General features: G+C 37.9%; 1 protein-coding gene across 4 annotated transcripts in view; it reads right to left on the reverse strand.

The window, feature by feature from the left end:
* EDRF1 (erythroid differentiation regulatory factor 1) overlaps positions 1 to 21,170 on the reverse strand; it is a 39,739-nt gene that overhangs the window by 6,452 nt on the left and 12,117 nt on the right. For all 4 annotated transcript variants that reach the window (XM_057530969.1, XM_057530971.1, XM_057530968.1 and 1 more), the window contains 13 exons: positions 20,792 to 20,903; positions 19,080 to 19,340; positions 17,258 to 17,329; positions 16,807 to 16,957; positions 14,469 to 14,657; positions 13,941 to 14,141; positions 12,320 to 12,538; positions 10,438 to 10,661; positions 8,894 to 9,052; positions 8,570 to 8,719; positions 6,589 to 6,742; positions 5,110 to 5,225; positions 3,779 to 3,930 (listed from right to left, as the gene is read on the reverse strand). In XM_057530969.1, the coding sequence (XP_057386952.1) occupies positions 3,779 to 3,930; positions 5,110 to 5,225; positions 6,589 to 6,742; positions 8,570 to 8,719; positions 8,894 to 9,052; positions 10,438 to 10,661; positions 12,320 to 12,538; positions 13,941 to 14,141; positions 14,469 to 14,657; positions 16,807 to 16,957; positions 17,258 to 17,329; positions 19,080 to 19,340; positions 20,792 to 20,903 (2,160 nt within the window). The remainder of the gene's footprint in view (positions 1 to 3,778; positions 3,931 to 5,109; positions 5,226 to 6,588; positions 6,743 to 8,569; positions 8,720 to 8,893; positions 9,053 to 10,437; positions 10,662 to 12,319; positions 12,539 to 13,940; positions 14,142 to 14,468; positions 14,658 to 16,806; positions 16,958 to 17,257; positions 17,330 to 19,079; positions 19,341 to 20,791; positions 20,904 to 21,170) is intronic.

Below are 21,170 nucleotides of genomic sequence, written 5' to 3' on the forward strand. Positions count from 1 at the left end.
CAGACAATGTGCAAACCAGAAGGCAATGCAGTGACATCTCTGAAGTGTGGAAAGAATTCTATACCCAGCCAAAAGATCTTCTAAAACATGAAGAAGTAATAAAGACTTTCACAAGAAAGGAGTAATTCCTTGCTAGCACACCTATACTATAAAAAACAATAAAGGAAGTTTTTCATGTAGAAAGAATATGATACCACACAAAAAAATGATCTACACAGAAGTTAAGAGCACCAGAAATGGAATAAATAAAGGCAAAAAAATTCCTTGTTCTCTTAAAACTTTATATAGACAAAAGGCATACTATCTAAGCAAAAAAAGTAGTTGTGTATTGTTTGTTTATTACATGTAAAAGTAAAATGAATGATAACAGTACAAATGATGGAAGGGAAGAACTGGGAGCATATTGTTTTAAAGTCTTCACACATGTGAAGCAGTATAATATTATTTGAAGGTGGCCTCCGATTAAGAATGTAAATGCTGGGTCAACCACCAAAACTTTAAAAAGTGGTATAAAAAATCAATAGTGAAATAAAAAGAAATCATAGAAAATGTTCAATTAACTCAAGGCAGAAAAAGACAAACAGAAAACAGCTAGCAAGATGACAGATTTAAATCTAACTACATCAATAACCACATTAAATGTGACTGGTCTAAAAATACCACCTATAAGTATGGATTGAAAAAGCAAGACTCAACTATATGCGATCTATAAGAAACTCACATTTAATTTAAAAGACGTAGCTAGGTCAAAAGCAAAAGATGGAAAAAGACATTAACCAAATAAAGCTGAGCAGCTATATTAATATCAAAGATGGACATCACATGTTATATAAGGGGCTCAGTTCTCCAAGATATAACAGTCCTAAATGTGTATGTGACTAATAGAGCCTCAAAATAGGTGAAACAAAACTGAAAGAATCGAAAGGAGAGACAGATGAATCCACACAATAGTCACTGGAAACTTCAACATGCTTCTCTCAGTAACTGACTGAACAAGTGGACAGAAAGTGTGAATACAGAAGACCTGAGCAACACGCTGAACCAACTAAACCTAACTGACATTTACACAACACTCCACCAAACAGTAGGCTACTCATAATTTCAAGTGCACATGGAACACCTGCCATGGCAAACCATATTCTTGGCCATAAAACAAATCTAAACAACTGTGAAAGAAGAGAAATCATATGCAGTTATGATCTCCGCCCATAGTACAATTAAAATAAAGCAATCAATAATGGAAAGATATCTGGAAAGTCCCAATATTCAGACATTAAGCAGCATGCCTCTAAATAATACATGGATCAAAGAGGACATCTCAGGGGATATAAAAAAATTACTCTGAACTGAATGAAAAGGAAAATATATCAAAATTTGTGAGATACAGCAAAAGCAGTGCTTAGAAGAAAATTTATAGTGGCAAATACTTTTTTTTTTTTTTCAAGATTTTTTTTTTCTGATGTGGACCATTTTTAAAGTCTTTATTGAATTTGTTACAATATTGCTTTTGTTCTTTTTATGTTCTGGTGTTTTGGCCATGAGGCATGGGGGATCCCAGCTCCCCGACCAGGGATGAAACCCGCACCCCCTGCATTGGAAGGCAAAGTCTTAACCATTGGACCACCAGGGAAGTCCCTATAGTGGCAAATTCTTATATTTAAAAAGAAAAAGGGTCTCAAATCAGTAATTTAGGCTTCCACTTTAAGAAACCAGAAAAAGGGACTTCCCTGGTGGCACAGTGGTTAAGAATCTGCCTGCCAATGCAGGGGACACGGGTTCAAGCCCTGGTCCAGAAAGATCCCACATGCCGTGGAGCAACTAAGCCCATGCTCCACAACTACTGAGCCCATGCACCTACAGCCTGTGCTCCACAACAAGAGAAGCCACCGCATGAGAAGCCCATGCACCGCAACGAAGAGTAGCCCCCGCTCGCCGCAACTAGAGAAAGCCCGCCCGCAGCAACAAAGACACAACACAGCCATAAATGAATGAATGAATGAATGAATAAATAAATACAGAAAAAGAGCAGATTAAACCCAAAATAAACAAAAGCAAGGAAATATAGATAAGTGTAGAAATCGATGACACTGAAAATAAAAAACAATGGAGGAAGAGAAACCAAACCAAAAGCTAGTTCTTTGAAAAGATCAATAAAATTGATAAACTTCTAACCAGACCAAAAAAAAAAAAGAGAAGATAAAACTAATATCAGGAATGAGAGAAGGGCTATCACTAAAAACTCCTTTAGATATTAAAAGGCTAACAACGGAATACTGTGAACCTATGTATTTGACAACAGATGAAACTCAAGAAGAAAAAAGACAACTTGAATAATATTATATCTATGAAATGAAATTAAACTAATTGTTAAAACTTTTCATAAAGCCAACTCTATGTTAAAATGGTTTCACCAATAAATTCCAATTTGTTTCAAAAAACAGGAGAGGGAACACTTGCCAATTGATTTTATGAGGCCAGCATTGCTTGAATACCAAAACCAGAAAAAACCATTACAAGAGAAGTATAGACCAATACCCCTTATAAACAGACACAAAAATTCTCAACACAATATTAGCAAATGGAATCCAACAATACATAAAAAAAATAATACACCACAACAAAGTACTAGTTTATCCCAGGGATTCAAAGCTGGTTTAACATTAAAAAAAAAAAAAATCAATGTAATCCACTATATTAACAGATTAAAGATGTAAAATGATACAGTCATTTCAACGTATATAGCACAAGCATCTGACAAAAATTTAACATTCATTCATGACAGAAACTCTCAGCAGACTAGGAATAGAAGGGAACATCCTCAACTTGATCTACAAAAACCTGTAGCTGATGTCACACTTCATAGCAGGAGACAGAATGCTTTCTCCCTGAGATACTAAGGAACTGAAATCAGGAGAGGAATTAACTATAAAGAGGCAGCAAGAAGGAATTTTTGGATTGATGGAACTGCTCTGTACCGTGATTTTGGCAGTAGACATACATATCTATGCATTTGTCAAAGCTTGAAGAACTGTACACCACAAAGGATGAATTTTACTATATATAAATAAAACATAAAAAGAGACAAAAATTATCTGTATCCCAATTTTATAAATTGGTAAAATATGCACAGGATAACTGACAAGAATGAATATATTAAGATAAATGATTTTCCTTTTTCTATTTTTCAAATTTTGTAATATGGCTGGATTATACTTATACTAAAAAAAAAACAAACAGGCATATTGTTTATATTATTTTCCTGATCTAGTATTTACTACCAGAATTTCAAATTAAATTACTAATCCCAACCTAATAACTCTGGAAAACAACATAATTGTATAAGATGTTATAGGTGTATTTGCCGAGATGCTCACTCTTCTCTTCACTAGTTTCCTGGGCTTTAGAGAGACTTTGATGTTCTGTCACCTACCTTTTATGATGCGCTTGGCCCTGAGTATCTAAACTATAGTTCTGACTTCCCATTAAACACAATGCTCAGAAGCGTTACAAGAAACAGTCAAGGTCTTCATTCCAGGTCATTCATCTCTCTCAGGGAAAATATTACAACCTATAGGGTATTTATCCTTAGGCAGCAAGATTTCTTTGTTTCTATAATCTCAACACGTAGTAGGCCACATGGAGATAATTCTCAATTTAACAAATCACAAAAGAGCACCACTTAAAAAACACAGCAAAGAATGGGGCCCATCCTTTTACAGTATCAGTAATAAAAAGTATATAGGTAAGGTGCTTGGAAAGAAATTTCCACAAAATTTACCTTGTTTTCTTTTTAGTTGAAGACAGCAGTTTGACGGACTGAAGAAGAAGGAATGACAAGCGAGATTCAAATATACCCAGGAGTTTTATCACTTCCTCTCGATTGAGACTAGGAGAAGAATCAGCAGCTGGAGGGGTCTCTTCACTCTTAGGCTAGAAGCAACAAAAAGTTATTTCACCTAAGCTACCTCACAGTTTCATACTAAAGTGATGGAACCGCCATTTCAATAATCCAGTAAAGTTTTAAACCAAAAGCAAAACAGAGCAAACCTGAGATGATTTTTCCCTCAGGGCCAGCCTGCTGGCAGCCTCATCACGGCCTCCTCCTACTCCTCCCTCCCCTGAGAACATTTTGATAGACTAAACCACGTTAAAAAAATGTCTCAGACCTAAAAGGCACTTACGTAGAAGAAACTAATCCTGAACAAAAACCTCCTGACTTTCCAACGTCAGACGCTCAAGGAGCAAGATGGAAATGGGTACTGTATGGTTTGAGAACCAGAGTTTGGAAATAGGCTGGAGGCCACCGGGACTCAGGCAAGCTTTCAGGAGAAGGCAGCATGAATTCGGGAACGCCTGGCAAACCGGGAAGGCCTTCCCAAGGAGCCTGCTTAAGCCCAATCACCGTTCAACTGCAGACAGTTTAGTGGAAATTATAAAAGAAGGCACAGACCTTTCTCTTAAAAAAACAAACAAACAAAAAAACAAAAGCAAAACTTAACAGACTTTATACTCCCAGGGCCTTATTATTAACCAAGGTCTATGTGGTTATTTAAAGAAATATTTTTTAAAAAAATAAATCTATTTTATTTTTGGCTGTGTTGGGTCTTCGTTGCTGCGTGCGGGCTTTCTCTAGTTGCGGCAAGTGGGAGCTACTCTTCGTTGCAGTGTGCGGGCTTCTCATTGCGGTGGCTTCTCATGTTGCGGAGCACGGGCTCTAGGTGCACGGGCCTCAGTAGTTGTGGCGCATGGGCTTAGCTGCTCCGCGGCATGTGGGATCTTCCCGGGCCAGGGCTCGAACCCGTGTCCCCTGCACTGGCAGGCGGATTCTTAACCACTGTGCCACCAGGGAAGCCCACAAGAAATAATTTTAAAATATAAAAGATACACTTGTAAATTAGAGTTTAATAATTCCACCAAGAAAATGTAATAAATCACTGTTAACATGTTTTTATGCAGAGCATATGTATTTATGTATGTATCTGTACACACACAATGCATATACAGACACATATATACACATACACGCATCCCATATGCCCACTATACACAGTCATGTAGCATTTAGTTTAAGACACATAAAAAACAATGATAAATCTTTTTTCCATTTACCTGGTCAAATTCCTCTACAAGCTCCTTTCTGATGAGCTGGAATGCGTGCTTAGTTCTCACCATTATATCAAGAGCCCCAGAAAGTGTTTTTAATTTTCCAATATTGCTATTCTGACCTAGAGTGTCAAACACAGAATGATCATTCCTTTAAATATAAATCTAGAAACCCATCCAATGTCAATGTATTCATGAAAATTCCGATTTTCAAATGCTGTAAAGGTAGCTCATGAGCATCCCAAGAAATCTTCTAAATCCAACTTTTGTCCAGTAATTATCCCTAAAGAAAAATAGTAAGACTAGACAAGGCAATAAACAATCATTGTTTCCCTTCCTCACTATCTGGTTTTACAGTCACAATATTAAACATTTTTTAAAAAGGGAATTAAGCATACTTACCATCTTAGCAAATTTGTTCCCAGTATCTACTTTTTTTTTTTTTCTTTTTTTTTTAATAAAAACGATGCCTGCTCATTCTAAGGAATTCAAACATGGCAGAAAATTCAAAGATGCAAATTGGAAAAGAAGATCACCCCAGTCTGCCCCCAGAAAGAGCTACTATTAATCCTGGGTGACCACTCGAGACATTCAGCTAGGCACTATATACTGGCAAAAAGTTTAAAAAGATGCTTTTAGTAAAAAGTATTTCTAAAAACTGTTCTGAATAGGTAATAGACTGTCAAAATGTATAAGGTCCAAATGGGCATACACTGAAAGCCACGGAAGTGACAATGCCGTCAGTTTCTCGTCCATCCTTCCAGAGATACTATATAGTCATGCATATGTTAAATATTAAATTTATTTTAATTTTATAGAAGAAAACAACTGAAATGAAACCAATGGAATTGCTGTACTTCAAATAAATGTCTCTTGCTTCTTTACCACACAAGAGAGATTTCTCAAAAGATCCCTGTGCAGAAGGGGAGCAGGTGAACAAGGGCGAGGAGGGAACTTAGAAAACATCGCGCAGTGGTGGAGGGCCAGCTTACTCCGCCGTGGGAAAGGATAAGTGAAGCGCCTCGCTTTCGCCCTCCCTGCCCTCCCACTTCATCGCCACCTTGCTCAGGATCTGCAGTTAAAGTCTGTTCTAGAACCACAATCCAAAGCTGCCAGTCTTGGTTCTTCGTTCAAAGGGACTCAGTGAGGCCCACCACTTCTCCATCACTGCTTCTCCACTCCCATCTTGTTCATGATGCTTAAAATCTTTAATTGTCTAAACTAACTTGTCATAATTTTTTTTCAAGTAAGAAATCCTGGGCTATATTTCAGTATTTCTAGTCACTAAACATAAGCTAATGCATTTCTCTAAGTTTTAAAAAGCATTTCAAAAACTGTCCCTACCCAAAGACATTAACTATGGGCAAATTCAAAAGAAAACAATATTGCTTACATCCAAGAGAGATCCATAGTCTGCCTCACTCTAAGACAATCCAACACTAAGCCAATGCATACAAATCTGGGAAATAAAAAAGTGAGACTTACTGGTCATCTGAAATTCTGCAAATGCTACTCTTTCTAACTGTACTCTAAGTAGTTCACATGGAGCATCTTTCAGAAGCTGAAAAAGCTTTACAGCTTTGCTGTAATGAAGATCTGCTAGCACCCGGTGCTGCTTCCTAAGATGTTCATCACCAACCTAGAACCAAAAATAAAATAAATCCTAAGGCTTTCATTTCACAGTAACTACTTAACCAAGTCTCTGGACCACTAAATACTTCTTAGTGTTTTGTTATAAGTCTTAGAGTTTTACCTCTTACATTCAGGTCTTTAATCCATTTTCCGTTTATTTTTGTATGTTACGTGCGGGAGGAGTCCAACCCTATCCTTCTGCACGCAGGTGCCCACTTGTCCCAGCATGATCTGCTGAACAGACAATTCTTCCCCCAGTGAACTGTCTCTCAAGCTTGCTTTTGCCAGGAGGATATTAGGCCATCTGGACAAATGTGAATTTAGGTTGGGGGCCCTCTGTGGCAAGGGGAAAAGAGTCTAGGGCCAGCTCAGAGTGGAAAAAAACCCTCTCCAGATTCAGCTGGACCTCAAAGGACAGTATTTCCAGGATAAAGGCGTCCCAGAAGTAAACCCACACCCAAGGAACTGCAAGATAATTTGTCTTGGTGCTGAGCTAAGAAAGGGAGAACAACAAAACAATAAAAAAATATCCCTGAGGGCTTCCCTGGTGGCGCAGTGGTTGAGAATCTGCCTGCCAATGCAGGGGATACGGGTTCGACCCCTGGTCTGGGAAGATCCCGCGTGCCGCGGAGCGGCTGGGCCCGTGAGCCACAGTTGCTGGGCCTGCGCGTCTGGAGCCTGTGCTCCGCAACAAAGAGAGGCCACAATGGTGAGAGGCCCGCGCACCGCGATGAAGAGTGGCCCCCACTCGCCGCAACTGGAGAAAGCCCTCGCACAGAAACGAACACCCAACACAGCCATAAATAAATAAATAAAATAAATTTAATTAAAAAAAATATATATATCCCTGAGAAACTATACGCACAAGACTCCTGGCAGAAGCAAGGCAACCTCTCTGAAGGAAGGCACCTTCAGCTGAGGCCTCAGATTATCCTTAGAAATACATGCATTTGAGCACCAGGATTCAGGTATAAGACTGTTCATAATATTATTGTTAATAGCCTCAAACTAGAACAACCCCGAAGTTCAGTAATCATAGAATGGATAAATAAACTGTGATATATTCATTTAATGAATACTATTGAGCTGAGAAAATGAACAGCTACGTGTATCAACCTGGAAGAATCTCCAAAACATGATGTTAACTAAAAAGCAATAAGCCACAGAAGAATATGTACAGTATGACTTGTTCTATAAAGTTCACAACCAGGTAAAATGTAAACATGCTGTTTAAGTGTTAAAACACAGAAAAGGCACATACATAATAGAAAATCTGGGACACTAGTTAATCTAGGTGGTAAAAGACAGAAAAGGTACAGACATAATAGAAAATCAGGGACAGTAGTTAATGTGGGTGGGTACTGAGAGAGACTCAACAGGGAGGGGTACACAGGGGATCCCTGAAGGACTCTTCCGTTCCTTAACCTCAAGGTGAGGTACACAGGGGTTTCCTTTGTTATTCTTTAAACTGTATAAATGCTTCACATACATTTTCTATGTGCTTTTATATGCATGCTCTATTTCACAATAAAAATTTTTTTAAATGAGCAATGCATACTTTAAAATTGGCATAGAACCGTTACTATAAAGCCTAACTACATTTAAAAAAAATCTAAATAATACACCCAGGCAAACACATAATTTTGCAAACTAAGACCCAATTATAATAGAAAAATACATAGCATAGGAGAGAGGGGACAAATACCTACAGTCCAAGTTTTTCTCAAATGGCTAAAAGAATAGATGGCATTTTAAATGTCTACAGAAAAGTAAGAAAAGCACCAGAACACTTTTAAATGGACTTGGCACTTAACTTGAATCGAAATGGCAATACCTGATTCCTCAGACAACTGTGGTACATGGACGCCAGCCTGTGATGGATGGTTGCAGCTCGGTACTGACAAAGAGGCTGTCGAGCAGACACCAAGTCCACGTCACAGTATTTCAGGGACTTCATCATAGCCTCACTGACTTCTTTTTCAATCTGTGTATTTTTTTTAAGGGGGAGGAAAAAAATGACAATCCCATAATCTTATGTAAGAATTTTAAAAACATTTAAATACTGCTTGTCAAGGAAAAAACTGTAACAGATGCTCAATATCTGTCAAACAAAGGAATAAGTAAGGTTAAGACTTCTTTATAATCCAGCAAATATTACCTGCTCTTGAGCTTTTCTAGATAACGGAGCATAATCTTGCTGTAGAGTTGCCATAGTAAAATAAGTAGTGGACAATTCCCAATTCACTGAGTCCCAAACAGCTGGGTGTGTGTCTCGTGTTCCCAAGGATCTTAGAGCTTTCAAGTAGTAATCAACAGCCTGCAAGGGAGGAAAGAGGACCGTTGTGACTCAGTTTAAATATACACCATAAAGTAAAACATGCCTCACAATCACCCCAACATTAATCTGAGAGAATTTATAAAAGACCGATATCATGAGGAAAGGAAAAAAGTAAATCAGTGACACAATTTCAATGAAGAAAGTGATTTAAAGTGGACTGCATGTTGCCCACATTTCCTCTCGAGTCTATCATCAGCCCATCTGAGTGTTTTATGACTCATGTGAAGCACGAGGATGCATTTTTTTCGTTTGTTTTCCTTTCTTTCTAAATGAGAATTACAGCTTATATAACTAGCAAACTAGACAAAATAATCTGACAAGTCTATGGATAAAAAATTTGCTGGGTTTGATTGTATAAAGAAGCAACCCTTCCCACCTCTGTCACCACCATGCTGAAATACATGGTCATTGTATGTAATCAAATAAAATCACACTGAATTCCATCACCCAGCAATAATTTCTACATTTCTGGTGTGTACTTATCCACTTTTTCTGTGTATATATAGGCTTAAAGAAAAACAAGGTCAGTTTTTTTTTTTTAAGTTCTCTATGCAATGAACATTGCTCACTAATGTAATTTAAACAGCTTCAAAGTTCTTGACTAAATGAGTGTTCTTGTACCTCCCCCAATGCTGGATATTACCATTTGCCAAAAAATATTCACAATTTGATTAAAAAAACTTGATTTTTAAATTTCATAAAAGTTTAAATTTTGAAATTTTTCTTACATATAAACCATTTACTTTTTTTTTTTTTTTTTTTTACACGTATGACTTTTTTGTTCAAGGTTATTTGTTCTTCTATTGGGGCAGTTTATTTTCAATGATTCTTAATTGTTCTTTGTATATTAAGGGTTTATTAACCTCTGATCTGTCATGTGTGCTCTAAGTATTTTCCCTGGATTGTGGACTGCTTTTCAATTTTGCTTTCTGTTGTGCATTTAAAAAACAATTTTTATGCATTTGAATTTATCCATCTTTTACGTCGCAATTTTTGCTCTTTGTGTTATGCTGCAAAAGTCCTTTCCCATCCCATCAGATAACCGTCTACCTGTATTTTCCTCTGGGACTTCGAGAGTTTCACTTCTCTGTGTCGATCTTTAATCCATCTGACGTGCTCTCACTACACCGATGTAATTTACTGAACAATCAATCATCTTTCCCTACCAATTCAACCTGTCATCTTCACTACTAAATTCTCAGTATTCTTAGGCCAGTTTCTAAGTGTTTTAATGATCTGTCTAGTCCTGTGCCATCACCACAGTTGTTAATTATTTTAGTTTTATAACCTTTTAGTGGAGCTGTAGCAAAGTGTAAAGGACAATCAGGTGTGAACAGATGAGGCCCAACATGTAAGCAAGTTACCTTATTGTAATACAAGCCTTCTTCTGGAGAAAATTCACGTTTAAATTCATCACCTGCACCACAGTGCGCCTGTGCACAAATTCGCATGAGTCGTCCCGTGTTACATAATAAAAGGGCAGCATTTGTGGCATCGTCAATTGACTCAAAGTTGTGAATTCCCTTTTCAAAACAAGAAAAGCTTTTTTTCCACAACTGCTGCTCTGCAGTAGACACAGTTTTGCTCACTTCACAAAAAAAGAAAGAAAACAATTGCGTAAGCAGATATCAGCATAAACCCACCAGTGTCTCTCGATGAGATGATGAGAGCGTGGCAGTGACAGGACGTCTAGTGGACCACCAGCCACCTGGACCCACTGCAGCGCACTATTCTCATCACACCTGTGTCTCCCCGCCCCCCGCCCCAAATTCATTTTGAGGCCCTAACCACAAATGTGACTAAGGTCTCATTTATGAGGTCATAAGGGGGGACCCTGATCCAAAATGACTGGTGTTCTCATAAGAGAGAGAGACGTCAGGAACACACACAGAGAAAAGACCAGGTGAGGACACAGCAAGAAAGTGGCCACCTGCAAGCCAAGGAGAGAAGTCTCAGAGAAATCCTGCCTTGGACTTCCAGCTCCACATTGTGAGAAATAAATTTCTGTTGTTGAAACCACCTAGTCTATGGCAGCCAGGCAGACTGACACAACACTCGGAGTCCTCTTCTCTATTAACCAGATGATATTAAAGCAGGCAAATAAAAACATCGAGCAAAGCACTATTTTATAAAGATTCAAAAGACAAGGTCCCATGTATTTCAAAAGGCACAGTCTGTGTCTTCTCTAATTCTCCTAGGTTTCTGACAACCACTTTTCATACACCTCCACCAACTTCCTCCTCCAGAGGCACCTTAAAAGCATAGGTTCTTATATCTCAATTTTAAAAATGTATTATATACGTATAAATAACAACAACAAAAAAGCACAGGGTCTCCCACCGGCAATGACCTCTGTATCCCTGTGCCAAGTACAGCTCACAGATCAACAGGCACACAATAACTTATTCAACCTACCTGCTGTCCTCAGTTTTATCTCGGCCCTTTTGGTTTCCCATGCTGTGTGTACAGCCTCTACAGTTTCACCCATTCTCATGGCTTCAACTATCACCCCTATGTGAATGGTTCCCAACCTATGCCTTGCTAACCCAAAGAGCTCTAAGCACACATTTCTAACTGACTACTAAATCATACCATTCACGTACATGTCCACTGGCTTCTCAAACTCAACATGGGCGCAGATGAATCCAACCCCCTCTGCCTGAATCACTGAAGACCACTCGCTGCTCCTCTAAACACCCACTGGACACTATATCTTTGGTTCCTTCCTAATGCCGCCTACTCTGGTTGAGACATCCCACCTTTCCCACATCTGCCTGCTGCAATCACATCATGTTGCAATCTGCCCAAACTACACCTTCTTCCCACAAGCCTTCCAAGAACGCCATAACTTCAAGGAACGTCTCCTTTCCCCACTCCTCTACTGTACGGCATTTGTACTTACAGCATTTTTCAGAGATTTGTATTCGTATCTGGCTTCTCAGCTCGGAGAACTATGTCTTAGCCAATTACACATCCAGTATAGAGCCTAGCACATGGCTGACTGTCCAACTCACTTCTGAACTGACCAGATGGAGGATGGAGGACAGTGAAATGATGACTCCCAAGGGGAAATAATGTCTTTTCCTACTTTTATTCCTTGAGAATTTAATAATAAAAGATTCTTTAATAGTGCACCCCTTTATGACATAAAATCAAATGCCACAGTTCTTGGCTTGAACCATGTAAAATCAGCATGATTTTCTAAGAGAGCAGGCAATAAAGACAGGACCCCAGAGACGTACTCACCTACTCTCTCACTCTGTAATGTGGCAGCCTGATTCATGTAAAAGACACCGATTTCATTTCTAATGTTACCCATTCTCTTCAATACTTGTATATACTGTTCCGGATTTTGACTTTTTAAGTCACTAAACTGCAAGATTTCATTAGCAGCCTCATAACATTTACAACTAACTGAAAGTTGACTTTCTAAGTCCGTAGACAAATCAGTTGCCCATGCAAATCCTTAAAAGAAAAAAAAGGAAACATCACCATGAGTCATATGAACGCTTCTTCCTTAGTATCTAAGTAATCTAATACTTTTAAGACAAACTAACATATAGTAAAATTATGTTTATACTATAATATGCAATATAGTATAAACATAGTACGATTCAATTAATACAACTAAAATTTTAAATTTCAAAAGAAAAGATCTCTGAATTTATTTTAAAAACTATATTTTCTTGGGGCATTAACGTTGGATTAAAAGAAATATTTTCCTGCCTAAAAACAACTCCCAAGACCCAGATTTTACCAGGTCCACTGCTTATTGGTACAGACCTAAAGTTGTCCACTGATACAAGGTAAACCATTTTTTCCTTTTTAATTACTGGAAACAGTTCTTGAAATAAAGTTCGGATTGCTACAGAGACTAGTTATGTGCATTAGAGTTTGCCAATGTAAGTTTAAGTCACTGAAGAAGCTGACAGATAAGCTCTCAAAGACTTAAACGTGCCATCTAGTGGAGACTGGAGTAAACTCAGGTGCAGGGCCCAAAAATTCAAGGGAGAAAAAGGGTAGTACTCCTGCTGATAACTTTCAAGGAGCACATCACTCTTACAAAGAAGTACCTTATATGAAATTAACATGATGGGAATGGCAAAAACAAACTAAGGATTTTATCACCATGTCTATTAAAATAAAATGATTATTTGAGAAACTCAGAAGGGGAGAAGGGAAGAAAGAGGGCAAAAAAACCCCACAATAATACATTTCCTCCCCCAGTATACTTCTCAAGATGTTAACAGTCCAAAGTTTTTTGGGATGTGGATATAAAGTGATATAAACGATTTAAGAGCATAATAAAACAACTCCATGATACATTACAAAAGCACTTCATGTCTCATTTACTGCCCTAATTGCAAGGTGCTTATATAACTGTACCGAGCTAAGAGGGAGGGATACTGCTCTACAGACTAAATTCTCCTATCTTCCAGGTTTAAAATCTGACAATTCCAAAAACAGACAGCTGTGAACTACATTTAAAAAATAATGATCACTGTATCTTTGCCCTCAGGAACCATTCAAAAGGTGAACCATTCAAAAAGTAATTCATCCACTTTTACCAACTGTTACTCCTTCTCAAAAGAAAATCATGGCTTGGTTAGTTGACTAAAGGGTTTCCCAGAAAAACCTTACAAAAAGAGAAGTGTAAAAAGTCAATACGATTGTCTCCAGAGACTATTTTTTAATTAGTTCTAGTTGTATAATTAGTAATTATAAAATACTTCAAAACCACTTTATACACAAACACACAGGATCATGTTCAATTTAACATTAAGAAATGATGAAACAAAACAGCAATACCGAAACGCTAACATTTCTGGCATTTTTCTGAATCAAACGGTGAGTCTCACTGGCATACCTTGACAACTGGACTCCCTGTGGAGGCTGTGTAATATCTCTTGGTCTTCTTTTGTTTGGTAATTAAACTCTTCAAGGTGTGCCGCTCTATTATTTGCATTCTGGGCCAGCATTAGTTGGATATCACCACAGAGTGTTAAATATTGAGAAAGAAATAGCAGCACTTCAGAAAGCATATTGGTGCAGAGGCAGCAATAAGTATCTATGTGGAAAGGGTAGGAAGGAGAAAAAACACAGCATATTAAAAATGAAGGAATACAGTAAAAATTAAGAAAATCTGTTACCAGCTGAAAGCTTTGTACCACTGTATCTAAGTTTATTTTATGTCAGATATCACATATGACTTCATGTATTTCAAAATGAAGCGATGTTAAACCAAAGTGGAAAATACTAGGAAACATATACTAGAAAAAAAAATTTTTAATTAAATTTAAAACAGAAATAGGATTAAAATTTCACTGTGATTCAGATGCCTTCTCCATTCTCTCCTCCCAATGCCTATTAAATATTTTCATTTATAGTGACTTACCATGGCTCTGCAAAGCTAATTTAATGTATCGTAACGCTCTTCCATATTTCTGAAGACTCATGGCAGCATCAGACAAAACATAATAGGCCTTTGATGACTTGAGAATCAGCTGGAGTTTCATTTTATGTTGCCAAGAACCAGGGATCATTCCAGACTGACTGGAATAATTACCCTTCTGAAGGGAGCCCACTACGACATGAGGGGAAAAAGGCAGCACATTTTATTTGAATATAAGTCTCACTGTAAAAAAAATTTTGCTTCTTGATAAAAACACTCCAGGCCTAGGTACAATTAATAGCTACAACAAAACTGGTAAATACTGTATTTTACTACTTAAATGCAATGAAGTAGAATAGCAGTGTTTTGACATTCTCACTTGGGATTTCCGAAGGCCTGCTTCCCCGCAGCTGTCAACTCTGTCACTCTTTCAGGGTCACTAACATAACTAAGCTCATGACTGACATCTACGTTCTTTCTCTAGTCTATGCGTCGACCTGCCAAAAAGTTCACCTTCCTAAAGCACAGCTTTAATCACAGTGGAACTCCTGTTCTAAAACATTAAAATGGCGTCTCACCACTTATTCAATCATGTCTCAGCATCTTAGCCCGCTTCCTGAGCTCCATTTTTTTTAGTCTTACCTCCTTGTACTCCACGCCTACTCTCCACCAACCAAAATCAAGGTGCAGCTTGTTGCCTACATAGACCCTGTTTTTCCTGTATCCCATCTGGGTTTACTGCTTCCTCCACCAGGAATACTTTCTAAAGTCCAGCCCATTACTACCCACTTCAGCCAACAAATGATCACTTCTGTGCCAAGCACCGTGCTAGGCACCAGAAACAGTGACATGAAGTTATATGGCCTCTGTCCTTGAAGACCCCACAGACCAGGGGTGGAGATGGGCCAATAACATAAACCACAACAAAATATATTAAGTGCAATGACAGAGAGAAGAGCAAAATGCTGTGGGAACCCACCCCCCATCATCTCCCAGCTTCAAGATGTCTCATCTTTTGATCAGCTCCAACACTTGAGTCTTTCGAAGCAATGAAAAGTACTTAGTCTCTTATGGTTTTATTTGTGCATGTATTTCTTTTTCCTCTGCTACTATATGCATTTTCTGTGTGTGAGGCATTGTGAGAAAACCAAAGATGAAGAAGATGAAGTTTTGCTCACAAGTGTGTTCGTGTGTGTGTGTAAAACCATTAGACACAGCTGACGATGACTAAGGCAGGCTTCAGTTAAGTGCTCACAGGACAGAGTGGTGAGGGAACCAAGGAATTCTGGGGATAGAGGTGAGGACGGACACCTTAAACAAGAGCAGGATTTTCAACAGCTGAGATGGGGAGGAAGGAGGAGACGGAAAAGGCATTTCAGAGAAGAGAACACCATGAAGGAAGCAGAGAGACAGGGGTCTCAAGTGCTGGTGTGGTCCTCCTCACTGTGGGTAGACTCAGGCTGGCACACAGGAAGCACTACATAAATGCTGGGGAAATGAATCCTGCCACGCACGCTGCCCCCCGCCCCCTTATGTTCATGAAGGGAAGAAAAGACCTTTTAGAAAGCACTTGATACTATTTTAAACATACAGGCTTTCAAAACACTTTTTAAAATAACTGAAACCGATTAAAAAAAACAAAGGGAGGGGGATAAGGTTGGAAAAAGAAACAAAACTTAGATTAAAATAAACGAGAAATTCAGGACTTTGACTTCAAAGTCCACATGTTCCTCATGAAGTGATGTTCTTGAGGAACAAATCAGACCCTTTATAAGTGATTCTTGCAGCTTATTCAAGTGCCGTGAGAGGACAACGGCTACCACTCCTAAGGTGCTCATTATGTGCACAGTTCTAAGCACGTTACATACATTAACTCACTGAATCCGTGTAACAGCCCTTTAAAGTAGGGACTATTATTGTCTCTACTTTGAGAGAGAAAACAAGGCTCAAAAAAGTCAAACAACCTGCCCTAGTGAAGCCGAGATCTGAAGCTGTGCGGTTTGGTTCCTAAGTCCTTGTGCTTAAATCCTTGACTGCGTCTACTGAAGAGGGGCTTTCTCAGGAGAACCCCACCGCGCTGAAGGCATTAGTTCCTCACAGCAGGTAACAGGAGGAAGCAGGTTCCTTATGTTCTTCTTAGAATTATCTATAAAGGATCGAAATTATCCTGTTTCATTTTATATTTCGAATGAAAGGATATCTTCCCCTACTTTCCATTCACATGATATCCTTTCTCTGAATTCCTTTCAATGAATGCCTTAATTGACCTAAGTCTGCTGTTGAAAAGGCCTACTATATTATTCCGCTGAAAAGGCCTTATTTGCACTTCAATTCAACTTACTTTTGTCCAAAAACAAGGCCATCTGCTTCTCCAGACCCTCAGGACCCCCCCTTGTGGATTCATCTTCATATTTTAGTGGGATTGGGGTGTTGGGGTCAGCAGCAGGGAGGTCACTTTCTTTTTTGATGCTGCTGTCCACAGATTTTAAACCCTTTAAAAGAAGAGAAATGTTTACTATACATGTCACTGAACACCAACTGGAAACTAAATATAAGGCAATATCTGGACTACTAGATACATTTAGGAGAATTTAAATTTTGAAAACAGACTTTAAAAAACTACTACATTTGACCTGAAAATTAGGAGACATTAATTTTCAACTTATGCTTAAAGGGGGTGAAAATCACAGTAGAATATCACTCAGAATAACATTTAGGCACCAATAAACAAACACTATTTGCATATCAAGTACAAATTTTACTGAAACGGTGCAGTCTACACTGAAACTTACCTCCAGAACGTAGCTAAGCACAAGTCTACAGCGCTCTTCTGTGTCATGGCAAACTGGAAACGCACAACTGGGCTTCAGAAACAAACATTTAAAATTATTAATATGCACCAATATGCAAATTCCATCTCCTGGGAATTACTAAAACTCTACAAGTCAATAATTTTGGAATTTTCTGTATATTCAGCTCAGTGAGGTATCTCACATTTTAAGGCTAATGCACTGTTTAATTGCAGAGTAAACTGATATAAGCATCAACAAAAATCTTGCTTAAAAAGATCTTCCAGCATACGTGTTGCTTTAAGTACTTAAAATTCAAAAAAATAATTCTATTACAACAAAAAAAGCAAGAATGGGAGGAGTAATGTTTTAAATAAATGTATATCTAATCCGATGGGTGAGCTTGACTCCTAATCAGCACTAGTTCTTGGTAACACACAGTTAACAATATCATCAATTTAGCAATAAGTTAACAAGTATTGCCAATGGTCTCACTGTATAATTTATATACTTAATTAGGAGGAGAACCAGTTAATAGCCTCCATCTACTAAGTGATATCATGTGTAAGAGTTTCTGCGAGGCATTCCATTTGGTGAATTTTATGAGGCTGGAATTACCATTCTCGTTATACAGAGAAGTAAACACAGATGTTAAGTAATGTGTTCAAGCACTCAGTGAGCGAGTGCTGAGGCCGGGGCTCTGGAGCCATGCTGTCTGTACTTCAAAAAGTACTGAGATAAGGCAAAGCTACCACGAAAGACATGTTTATATGAATACTATGACTGTATTTCTGAGTGCTTTCAATATTGATAGAAAGTGCTGTCTCTGTAAAAAAAAAAAAAAAAAAAATCTGTAAGCATACCATTCTCCAAATGTAATTGCGTTCTGTTACAATGCAATTTCCCAAATACAGGTACCTTTTACAATCAATGTTTCTGTTTATAATCAGAAACATTTTTTTACTGTACTGCGGGGTTCAAGCTGCAAGTGCACTAAAATTCAGAAAGACGGTTTATGAGAGACAGAAAAAAAGGCAGTGGGGCTAAAGTAAATGAGAGGAGAAATGAAGGAAGAGAAGGTCAGAAGGACAGGCAATGTTTTGGGGTGACACAGAGGTGTCCTCTAAAAACCTATCTGGATATAAAATTTCCATCTGAAAGTTAAACTCAGAGCTTAAGTTAAGAGATTATCTATAAATATGACAGGAAAGTAATTATAGTTTAGAAAAATGAAACATAATTACACTGTCTAGAAAAAGATGGATGGTATGACAGTCAACACAATCGACACCAACAGAAACCAAAAGGGCAGGAAGCTCTTAGGGTCTATCGGGCTGTGACCAGAGAAGAGACATGTCCAATCCAGCTGACATGGCCACAGTCACTGAAAAGTACCGTCCTGTAGTACAGGGACAATGTGCCAGATCTCTCCACGTATGGATCAATGAGCCACCCGTATGCTCTGGTTCTACATTCACCAAGCAACCTATACATTCAGTCTCCCAGCAACACAGCAACCAGGAAGAAGTACCGCGGTGAGCAGCCAGGGCTGCACACTGGTCACTGTAAAGGAAAATCTCCCACATAAAAATTAACATATTGATGTCATTTACACATCAGCCCACCATAGGTCTGCATGTGGATCAGTTACCCTGGGACAATTATAAAACCAAGTTTCAGAATTCATAGAGCTAATGATTATTAGACCCTAGACCGTAAAAGATTTACTGAAGTAATGCCATCTTTTGAGATGCTAACTGTATTCAATTAACAATTGTTTGTTTTTCCATTGATGAAATTTTAATACAAATTTCAATATGCTTACTCTGATCTGATGAATGGATTTGTATTTTTCTGGAACTGACAATTCTCCAACAGACTTAATTATAGCTACTGCTTTGTTATCATCTGATGGATCGGAACAGGTGCTGTAGGATCCGTTTTCATCACTATCTGGCATCTCCTCCTCCTCTTCACTATAACTTTCATCAGAATTCTCATTTAATGGAGATTCTGAACTTTCTTCTTTTTTAGGTTCATCCAATTGGAAAAGTTCTGAAAGCATGTAATTGGCTGAAGCAATAATCTTACAAAAAGAAAAAAAATATAAGTAACTCATCAAAATTGAGCATTCTAAAGTGGAATGAATTTTACTACTGTACTAACAAATTTTAGGAGACCTGCAGACAGGCTGTTTCCACCACAGACTGTTAATACACACTGAAATGTTCCTGATTCAAAGTACCAATACTCTGAACGTACTCTGTAAAATCCTCATGGGTTGATATGTTTATTTCCTAAAATTATTCCATTCCCACCCCTCTCTCTTAAGAAAAAGTGGCAAATGTATTTCACTGGAGACAAGTTTTCATGTGTAAAGTGTCATAACTAAAATGTTAGCAACACATCACTCCTCATCAACCAAGAAACCAGAATTTCTCTTTACAAGCTATGAACTAATTAGTTTATCTCTTTACAAGCTATGAACTTATTAGTTTAACTAATTAGTTTATCTTTAATAGGCAACTAATATGGTTTCAGGGGGAAAACCTCCACTAGCTTAATGAGGAAAAAGTCCAGAAAATCTGGTTTCTCTTAAAATCAGCATTTATTCTACTCTACTGTTTAAGTAATTCTTAGTCTCAGACATGCAATAGCCTTAACACTATTTTTAACTTATTAACCACCATCACCTTAATCATCAATTAGATATTTAAGCCAGAAATTGCTTTGCCATTTTTCTTCAAGAACAGTTTATCCTGGTTTGGTCTCTAGGATAATCTTTATCTCCAAACTGCACGTGGCCACAATTAAAATGAACTTGGATCTTTAAAAAAAAATCACAGATACTACGTATCTCTTCTGACTTAAACAGGACACAACAACTATCCTTACACTGAAACATACAGCTGTCAAATTCAGACACCTGAGGGTAATAAGGGTGGTGTAAAACCATGGGCACAGAACTGAGGTTGTTTTAAGAGATGCTTTTATATACTGAGGTACAGGATGTGGACCTTATTCATACTGACATTCATGTAAATGGATCTTTCAAGAGATCATAGTTTCCCACCTTCTAACAGTGATAATACAAAGGAAAAACAGCACTACTTTATTAAAATTATGTGAATTCTAAACTTATAGAACAGTGCTATCCAAGAGAAATGTGAGCCAGACACAAAATTTAAAATTTTCTAGTGGCTACATTAAAAAAAGTAAAATCTGGTGAAATCAATTTTTAATAAATAAACTCAATAAACAAAATATTTGACTCAATAAACAAAATATTTCATCATGTAATGGGTACACACATGCACGCACACACACTCTTCAAAATTCAGTGTGTATTTTACATTGAAAGCACATCTCGATTCAGATGAAGCACATTTTAAGTGCTCAAGAGCCACACGCGGTACCTGGCTACCAAACTGGATCCATTGGGCAGTTACAGGCTATGAATTAGGCGGCTTTAATGTCCAGGCAACAATTCTCTATCGGAATGCCAGAATTCTTTTAGAGAGCATATGTTAATCTTACTTGAGGATGCCTGCTTTTGTCCAGCAATTTAACACAATTCAGAAGCAGGGTTCTAACAGTCCCATAGTGTTTCTTATTTTGATTCTTCTTCATCATCATGTTGCAAGCAACCCTAAAAGAAGTTCATATCAACTTTACTCCCCATTCATCATTCTCTACAAGACTCAAGTCTAGGCACGCTCTTCTTTCCTTCCAGTGGAATAAGGGCCATAAGAAACAGCTAAATATTGTGTTTTATACACCTGCCCTCCCCTCTTCCCCATTTATTTTGGAACAGTATATAGGTGTATATATACATACATACATACACTTTTTTTAAACTATGAAAATCTAAAAGGTATTTAAAACCTTGGCGTATATAATGTGGCTATACACTTAA

Source organism: Balaenoptera acutorostrata, chromosome 16 (genome assembly GCF_949987535.1).
Source record: "Balaenoptera acutorostrata chromosome 16, mBalAcu1.1, whole genome shotgun sequence".
Lineage (NCBI taxonomy): Eukaryota > Metazoa > Chordata > Mammalia > Artiodactyla > Balaenopteridae > Balaenoptera > Balaenoptera acutorostrata.